This window comes from Diorhabda sublineata, chromosome X (assembly GCF_026230105.1).
Source record: "Diorhabda sublineata isolate icDioSubl1.1 chromosome X, icDioSubl1.1, whole genome shotgun sequence".
In the NCBI taxonomy this organism is placed as follows: Eukaryota; Metazoa; Arthropoda; class Insecta; order Coleoptera; family Chrysomelidae; genus Diorhabda; species Diorhabda sublineata.
The window spans coordinates 18,819,636-18,830,059 of NC_079485.1; the positions used below are offsets into that span (position 1 = coordinate 18,819,636).

General features: G+C 29.3%; 1 protein-coding gene across 1 annotated transcript in view; it reads left to right on the forward strand.

Moving 5' to 3' along the window:
• The window catches only part of LOC130451494 (eukaryotic translation initiation factor 2-alpha kinase), a 28,194-nt gene extending 18,729 nt beyond the window's left edge, over positions 1-9,465 (forward strand). Inside the window, exons 11-12 of the mRNA XM_056790534.1 lie at positions 8,907-9,100; positions 9,175-9,465. Coding sequence (XP_056646512.1) covers positions 8,907-9,100; positions 9,175-9,321 — 341 coding nt within the window. The 3' untranslated portion in view covers positions 9,322-9,465. The remainder of the gene's footprint in view (positions 1-8,906; positions 9,101-9,174) is intronic.
• The last annotated feature ends 959 nt before the right edge of the window (positions 9,466-10,424 follow it).

The following is a 10,424-nucleotide window of genomic DNA, read 5'->3' on the forward strand; positions in this document are numbered from 1 at the left end:
TATATATATATATATATATATATATATGTATATATGCATATAATATAATCTAATATAATATAATGTATATAATGCACACATATATATATATATATATATATATATATATATATATGTATATATGTAATAATAATTTTTTTTAAATAGGGATATTGTTTATTTTTAGTTTTATAGGCATTCGATATTTATGCCTATAAAACTAAAAATAAACAATATCCCTATTTAAAAAAAATTATTATTACATAATGCACATATATATATATATATAATAACTGTATAATTTTTCCAAATAAACAATTCGCTAGGTTTTATTATACTAGGGTGCATGATCCCAGCTTTTACAAATGATACTGAATTTTCTGTATATTGTAATATTGAATCAAGCAATTCGTACAAGTATAAGATTTGAAAAATTACTTCCCTTATGTAGGAATTAGTCCCAAAATTACAATGATTTCCTATATATGAATCGTTTGTTTCCAATTTGCGTTGTACTATAAATTGATTATGGTTTAATTGTTAAATACTCTTATTGAAGTTACCTATTAGAGATATTGCTACGGAATTTTGAGTTTTGATTTTATCACGCAATATATATATATATATATATATATATATATATATATATATACAGTGCTTTTCAGATAAAAGTATCCACCTTTAATAACTTTTGTAATACAGGTATTTAGAAAAAATCCAAAAACACGTCAATTTATGTTGGTAGGGGCAAGCATTATGGCTTATTTAAACTTACTGGAAAAGCCACCCCCTCACCCCTAGCAGCATCCCCTTTATTTTTTTAAATTACTTTTCATATTTTTTATGTAAAATTTGGATACTCCTCTTTGAGCTGATTTCAAAAATGTATAATACTTGTAGGTTAAAGTGGTTAGGTTATGAGATAAACAATTTTTCTTTTAAGAGCACAAATTTTACTTATTATTTACTTTCACCTTATTTGCCTGTACTAAAATGGGTTGTACAACAGTTCAAACTCTTTAATCTCTTTAACTGTGCTATTTATTATGAAGTTACAATAAGTGTTCAAAATGAGTACCATTCACTTCCATACAAAATTTAATTGTCGACATTCATTTTCTATCCTCTCTCGTAAATCATCCAGAGATTCTGGTTGGGTAGCATAAACTTTTGTTTTTAAATACCCCCATAAAAAGAAGTCTAGGGGTGTTAAATCCGGTGACCTAGGTGGCCACTTCATCATCTGCCCCCTTCTACCTATCCAACGAGCGGGGAATGTTTCGTTTAAAAATTGTCGGACAGGCATAGCATAGTGTGGGGGAGCTCCGTCTTGTTGAAATACCAGTAAATCTTCGGAAAGGTTATCATCATTTTCTATTATTGTTGTAATACGTGGGTCAACCCCTTCCCTGAGTAACTCAAGATATGATTCACCATTTCCGTTGATGAAGAAAGGTCCGACAATGTGGTCACCTAGGATACCACACCAAACGTTTAACTGTTGGGGATGTTGTGTATGGAATTCACGCATAATATGTAGATCACTTTCAGCCCAATATCTACAATTATGCCTACTTACTAAGCCATTTAATGACCATGAGCATTCATCAGAAAAGCAAATATTGTTTAACAATTGTGGATTGTTATTGATAATTTGCGTCATTGATTCGCAAAACTCTAGATGACGATCAAAATCATCTTCATTCAACTCGTGAACCAATTTAACTTTGTATGGGTGGTACTTGAATTTATGTAGAACTCGGAAAACTGTAGAAGATGAAACACCGATCGCTCTACTTATTGTTGACAACGATTGGGGTTGTTGAGCCTCTAAGCTGACTTGCCCTAAAATTGCTTCGTTATTTACGAGTCCCTCTCGCTTATGCACTTTATTGCAAACAGACCCTGTTGTGGTAAATTTCTCCATCAGTGGAATTACATACTTATGAGTAGCATGTCTTCCGTCATGTAATTCGTTAAATATTCTAGCAGCAGCTCTTGCACAATTATTATTTTGGTAGTATAAACCTACAATTTCAATTCTTTCTTGCAAAGAGTAAACCATTTCAGAGAAATAAAATAAATAATGTATCAAATTACACTATCAATAGTGACTACAAATTCTAGTGACAATGTCAAACTTTAATAAAAAGTAGAGTTTTTTGTTGTTTGGATTTTTTAAGTAGAATAAATAGCACAGTTAAAAAGATTAAAGAGTTTGAACTGTTGTACAACCCATTTTAGTACAGGCAAATAAGGTGAAAGTAAATAATAAGTAAAATTTGTGCTCTTAAAAGAAAAATTGTTTATCTCATAAACTAACCACTTTAACCTACAAGTATTATACATTTTTGAAATCAGCTCAAAGAGGAGTATCCAAATTTTACATAAAAAATATGAAAAGTAATTTAAAAAAATAAAGGGGATGCTGCTAGGGGTGAGGGGGTGGCTTTTCCAGTAAGTTTAAATAAGCCATAATGCTTGCCCCTTCACACATAAATTGACGTGTTTTTGGATTTTTCTAAATACCAGTATTACAAAAGTTATTAAAGGTGGATACTTTTATCTGAAAAGCACTGTATATATATATATATATATATATATATATATATATATATATATATATATATATATATATATATAAATTTCTTCAATTTCTTAGACCTTTTTATATATAAATCCATCTATATGTTCTTGATTTTAGGGCTTTTTGTTTTAAAATTAGTATTTTTATAATTTTTGGAAGAAAGATAAAGACTTAAAGAAAGAAGAAGTCGTCGAAACGTATCTTCGAAAAATTATGAAAAAACTAATTTTAAAACAGAAGAGACCTAAAATCAAGTTTAATTTTCATCTCAATAATAAATAATAACACGTTAGTATTGTAATTGAAAGATTATCATATTACCATTGAAACAGATTTGTTCACATTTCACTTGAGTAAGGAAATAAGTGCTATTACAATAACTTTAATATTTTCAACCTAATAAGATTATTATAACTATTAAATTTTCAAATTTACTTTTTGTTTATAATAGTCAACTTTTCTAATATTGTATCTTGATAATATGCCATTTTATTTATATTATAAACAAAAACATAAATTTGAAAGTTAATTAGTTCTAAAATAGCAGTTAAATAATTTAAATTATGCTCTGCGGATAAAATTTGATTTTTTAGTATTTTATGAAAGATATCATATTAGTAGTTCAGATTCAGACGCCCAGTTGACATCAGTTGGGTTATAACAAATAAAAATGTCGTGATCGTTGGGTGTTCTTTAACTCAATAAACATTTCAAACTTGAGCTACTGATTACTTGTATTATTTTTCCATGATTATCTTTATATTTATAAAAATATAAAAATGAAACTTGAAGAAAATATATATTTAAAAAAAAATCGCATACAAAAATAATCAATTGAAATGTAACATATTGAGTAATTAAACCTAATTTTGATAAATTATATCACTTAAACTTCATAACAAATCCATAGCAGTTAATTAAGTATTGCTTATAGCTGGCGGCCATCTATTAAAACTTTCTAAGTCCTTATGAGGATTTGGGAACAAATGCATTACGTTAATAGATTCGTAATTTTCTACACAACATTTATTTTTTTTTTATTTTAAAAAATTGACAACAACACTGTACATAATCAAAAGGACACAAAAACACGAGCACAACACAACGATAATGAATCATTAAGTGTGCATTCCACTAATATAAGCACTCACGACAATCACGACCACGATCTTTCCCGTTCCACTTAGTCCAGAGTCCAGAGAGAGTTATAAGCGTAAACCCAAATGGAATAGCATACGAGGCATTTTGAGTGTTGAGATAAATGTTAACGAATGGCAAAACAGAAAAAATAAAGAGAGTTCTCGTGAACGTTAGTCATGACGTCATGAATGACATTCTAGCTGCGACCACAACGATCGTAGTCGCTTTGTGAAAAGTCCAAAAGAGCATTTCTGGCGTCGTGAACGCTTAGTGGAATGCACCATAAGAAAAACTGTTCAATGTGTACCAACATCAAATTATCAGTTTTGTATCAACTTGATAAATAGTAATGCTGGTAGAACTTTAATTACAAAAATGATTCAACATTGGGCCATCTGTGTGAAACATCTATAAAATAAGTGGTGTGTGTTTTACTAGCACTTTTGACATAAATTATGATTGACAATTGTATAAAATTTAAACAAATAGTGTCTATTTTCTTCCTTACATTAATATTTAATATCGAATATTTGGAATTGAATGTGAAGTGTACGGAGTTGATGGATATTACTTTTCTACTAGGAGTACGAATAGTTTAGGAAATGTAGGAGCTATTTATCGGTTTATAAGGGTGCTTAAAGAGTAATAGGTTTTGGAAGTGAACATGAAATAGACTTTATTTCTAGTAAGGAAGGAATTTTCGAGGCAATTTCGTTATGGAAATAAATCGTATGCAAATAATTAAAACTTGTTCTAATTCTGTTTAATTAATTATACATTTAAAATTTCATGATTACTCATATTAATGATATTGTTTTCGATAAAATTGGTCGTCAAGTCTACTAACTAAATGAATTTATTTCAAAACATTTCTACATAATCCTAAACTGACTGGTTCTATCGTTTTAAGTGTCTAGTTAATTATCTTTATGGTTAACCTAGAAAAATTTAGTATTTTTAATCATATGGTCGCTGATCTTTTTAGATAGAAACTGACGTATCGTTTGCGTTAATTTAGTCTACTAATATTTTTTTTATATTTTCGGTTTAAATTTTTTGACTAAATTACTCTTACTCGAAGGTTTTTTGATATATATATATATATATATATATATATATATATATATATATATATATATATATATATATATATTGCACATATCATACAAAATTTCATATTTGTGATGGGATTGTGAAAGTATAAAAGTTTCTTGAAATTCCAAAAAAGATTTATTTTCTTTTTAGATGTCATACGTGTTTTTTATTTTCTCTTAAAAAAATTATTATTATATTATTATTTTACTCCTTTATAGTTTAAGTGATTTCAATTGAGGCTATGAAAAGCCAAGTGAACTAACCCCAAATTTGCATAATGGAGATAATTGGCTGTAATGGTTTTTTTGGTTCCAATTCGCTTTACTATGTAAAAAGTGACTGAATATAACCAAAAATTGAACATAATAAAGTTATGATTTCAATCTTAGATTTTAATGTGGATTAGTTCTTTTGTTCTCTGATGATTGTGTGGATTAGTTCACATTGTTGTATATGATTCTGTTTTTTTCCGAATAGTAGTAGTAAAATATTAAATTTTTTGCAGTTATTTTATTACTGCACTTAAAATTAGCGAAAATAACAAAAAAATTATAACCTTTTTAATTTCAACCTATAGTATCTACATTAATCTTAATCTTGTTCCTCTAGTAACTCTCCACCTGTCGCCTGGGCAGATGCTTTCATGTTTCTGTAGAAGTAATGTACGGGTGGAATAAATTCAATTAGTTGAAGCAAATCTTTCTTTTTGGCCTCATTTATTACATTACCCTTGGGGTACAGTAGTGGAAGTGTAATAAGTTCTGTCGAACGTGATCCTCGTTTACGTATATCGACAGTTTCAAGACAACATATTCATTGTTCGAATATTTATATTGAATTTATCAAGAGATTCTTTGTTAAACCGTAACCATTGGATTTTAAGTCATTCCTTCTTGGTTTTTGTCTCCGACTGTTTTCTGTTCGTAATTTTACTTTCCAGTGATTTAATCGACACAAAGTCAGATGAAGTCATTTGAATTACCTTAAATAGATTTTTCTTCCTAGCATTTTCTATGACCGAAATCCAATCTGAAGGTATAAAAATGTATGGATGAAATTTTTTCTCTTTTTCGATTAGACCAAAATCTAGATCCTTTTCAAGTTGTTTTTTCTGCTCTTCATTGGATGCCTTTATTTTGATATTGAAAAAGTCACACATTCGACATGAGTCAGAAATAGATGGATGAAGGTGTAAGTTGAACTCTGTATTGAAGATTCATCTGAAAATAGCATATGTAACAGGATCCATGGTTTCAGCTTTATACAGCTCAAACATCTTTCCTATGCTTAAGTTCGCTGCTAGATATTTTCTATGATTGCTTTTCTCACGTGAATAATGAGACTCGTAACATGGAAATTTTTAAATAAAGGACTTTACTTCGTTTGTTTTCGCAATGGGTGTCTTATTACTTGGAATATGTTTGCCCCGATGGTACTGAGGCGCATGTGCTCCCGCTGATTTATTCTTCTTTTCGATTCTTCCAGTAGAAACCTGAAAAAATTAAAACATCAAGAGAAACTCGAGGTTAACATATTTATTAAAATATTTCTGAACTGAAACATAAAAAATACAAACCTGATACAGAGCTTAAAAAAATTTTTTGCATACTTTTCGCTCTGCGCCATTTTCGTCTGATAGTAGGAAGATTCTCGCCTTTTCCCTTCTACTTTGTGACTTTCCAGTGTACGTGCGCAATTTATTTTTAACTTTGATAAGGAAAACAGATGCGCGGTTTGAAAATCAAAGATATCCAATAAATAGAAGTGTTGATGCAATGCTCTTTGACGTTCATCAGGAATCAAATTGTTATAGTGATTTTTACAACCGCATACACATGAACTGAAAGACTTGGCAGGAACAACTCTATTGGATCTAGTTGTATACTTTTCACCAGCACATCGTTTCTTCTTGGCAACACTTCTACTCCACTTTTTTTCATGGCGAACTCGCTTTCTACTCTTAACATCCCTGGATGTTGTTGGTGGGTCAGTAACAGAAGGTTCGTCTGATGATTCTTCAAAATCTTCATCTGAAAACACGAATTCCGAACCAGACTGATATGGTTCCAAGTCCGATTTCGAACATGACTCCTCAAAGGGTTCCGAGTCGACTCTGCAATATATTTTCATTTTGTTTAACAGTAAAAAATAATGAATAACTTTCATTTTACAATTAAGCTGAATGTACTATTATGATCTTACTTTTAGGATAGTATTTATTATAATCATGTTTGTAATCAATAAATAAAATAAAAATAACCTCAAAAATTAAACACATAATAGCCTCATAGCCAAGAAATTATTATTTTCATTCTTTTTCATGAAAATTTCATTATTAATAGAGTACTTACGGTCAATTATATCGCTCATAGTATTCACAAATTTGTAGAATATTAAAGTTAGTCAAAAACTAATCAATTTGAACACAAAATAAACACACGCTTCTATCACGTTTACCACTTTGCTGACTGCGGCACAATGGACTAAGCGCGGATACTCCACTATGCTTTTTAATGAATATGTGAATTGCGAAAAAGCAAAACAACGATAGCACTACCATCTAGCGGTCTATTTTAAATGGTGACTTAGTCCACTTTACTGTTGATAGATATGGGTTTCAAAATTCAAATGGTATCAAAAAAAAGTACAATTTTGTGGGTTACTCCACTTGGCTTTTCATAGCCTCAATTCACTTCACCTATCCACAACTAATTTCATGATTTTAATTAATTTTTTGATTTTTATTCTGTTTTTGATTTAATGTTTTTGTTTGCAGATATAAACATAATGGTTTTGTAAATTACATTTTCAAATGCTAACTTTCCACATTTAAAATTTATTAATACATTCCGCATCAAACTAACTATGAGTACACATTGAATAGTAAATTGTTATGTATCAGAAGGCTCTGTAAGTTTCAACTCAATCTGACCTTAAGTGCCTCAAATAACAATATCAAATGAACCAAACAAACAGACACCAAAGCGAGCTAATAATAACGTGATACAAATAACTATTTGACCAAGATTGTTGATAATTTTGTCAAGGCGAGGAAGGGGATATTTGTTTTTGATACTTTGTTAGTTTAGTTTTCAGTAATCACTAAACCGAATTTATTATTTCCACTAACATCCATTCGTTTGGGGACGAGATTCTGATGTTGAATTCCTTGCTTCAAATGATAAGAATATGTATGTATTGTTTTTGATAAATGGGTCGATTGGTGTGATGTTTAACTGTATAAGTTAAACATCTTTTTTCTATAATATATTATAAGGTGATTCGGGGTTTATTTTATCAACTTTCGATAGGAGTTGAACATGAAAAGGTTAATGAAGTTTTATAGAAATATTATTTAATGAGATTAGTTGTTCTATGGGTATTTCACAGTAACCGTTTATTGCTAAAGCTATACATATGTACTCATCACCGTGGACTGAAATTATGGTCAAAATACTATAGTGTATTAAAAGTCCTTTTGAAGTTTGATATTTATGTATAAAAACTGTTGATGCCAGCTTACACTTTTATGAGTATATTTATTATTAAAAGTGCTACACCAAGCATGACTTGTTTATTATAACATAAATATAATGGTTCACAGTTGGAAGTGAGGATGGCCCCAAATAGCGTTCGCTGGAAAAAGTTTAACTACACGAATCAAATTGCAGCGCTCGCTGATGTTGCCTTCAGGTTGGATTAGAGACTCCGAACGAGAGGTTGTTACGCCACTCTGAAGAAACGCGAATGCGTCAAAAATAGTCAGCGTTGAGAACTCTCTCCTTGTAGTTGCCAGCCATTAGGGATATGGATGGACATCATGTTCTTCAGAGAAGATGTAATTCAATATTCGTCGTAGTATTAGCTAGGAAAGTAGTTGTTTTCTCCTTTAAAGATTGGCAAACAATTTCGAATTATTAAAATTCAAAATAATATAAGAGGTGTCGAGTATATTTTATATATATATTACCAACTTCCTTATCAGTGTCGATAGAAAATGTAATTTTTCTATGCTTCTACCAGTGAGGATGAATTAACCGTTTCAGTAGCTTTTCTGTTGATAATAATTTTATTTCATCTATGTGATGTCAGGATTTCTTTTTAGGTACCCAATTATATATGAGTCCAGAACAGTTTAGAAGTCGAATTTATGATTATAAAGTAGATATTTATTCATTAGGACTGATATTCTTTGAACTATTAGTTCCATTTTCAACTGAAATGGAACGAATAAAGTTGTTGAGCGATGTTAAGGAAAGCATTTATCCCAAAGGATTTGCCGAGAAATTTCCAGATGAGGTACATATGCTGTTACAATTATATTGAATTAGTCTTGCTTCATTTTAAATAATTAACATTTTTTTCTGTTTTAGTATGCACTATTGCAAAATATGCTGTGCAAAGATCCAAATAAGAGGCTTACCACCATTGGAATTAGAGTAAGAAGACCATTTAATAGAGAAGATTCAGGATATTGTGAAGATAACCATTATAGATTATGTAGTTTTGAAAAAAGTTGATTTTCTTTAGACAGACTTATATTCTATTGTATATATCATTTAGCTGTGATATATAAACATTTTAGTTCTATTTTAGAAACTTATACTAGTTAATCAATTTACTTAATTTTGTTTTACTAAATAATAGAAATAGTTATTATTGGATGTGTATTTTTAGCGACCCTATATCTATATAAGTTAATTTTTATTTTCTTGAAAAACCTTTTAATTAAAACGATTGAATTGGATTTGATAAATAATTTGAGAATAGTTAGTTATGTACCATCATCACTTAAGATTTTATTTTGAAGGAATAAAAAAAGTCTGCTCTTATTGTTTTTCTTAACATTGTCATTGTATTTGATTTAGTCATTCAAAAAACGTAAAGCATCTCTTTATTTAATGTAGAAGCTACCTTTGACATTGTATAACAATTTTTCAAAATGAATAATCATTTGTTCATTAATCAAAATATTTTCGAGTTTAAGTGTTTTATTGGCCTTGATGACTGAATTATATGTTAATTTACCATTTAAGATTTTTGGCATTTGATTCAAGTGATACTAATTTTACGTAATTAATTTCCACAGACATTTCTCTAGAAGCTCAAATGGTCTTATTTGAATTCTATCATATGGTATTATTTTTGTACTGTCAACAGATATTGTTGATATAAAAACTCATAATCCCTAGAGGTATACCATTCATTTCATGGTCAGAGGATGCAAACACGTTATTGCTTTCCTCGTCATTTGGGTCCACCGGAGGAGTGGAGAGCCAATAGTCACAGCTGCCACATGCCATTTGCAAGTCCAAATTATCACTGGGAACCAGTTGAATTTATATGAAAGCAAAAAAAATTTATATATATATATATATATATATATATATATATATATATATATATATATATAATATATATAATATATATATATATATATATATATATATATATATATATATATATATATATATATATATATATATATAGTTTTTTATTGGGAACGTGGCAAGGAAACACCAAAGAGGACTAACTAAATATATTTTCAGAGCTTTCGAATACTTATGTATTCATCATCTGGGAAATAATTAATTAGGATTTCCGGTGATTTGTGATATTACAT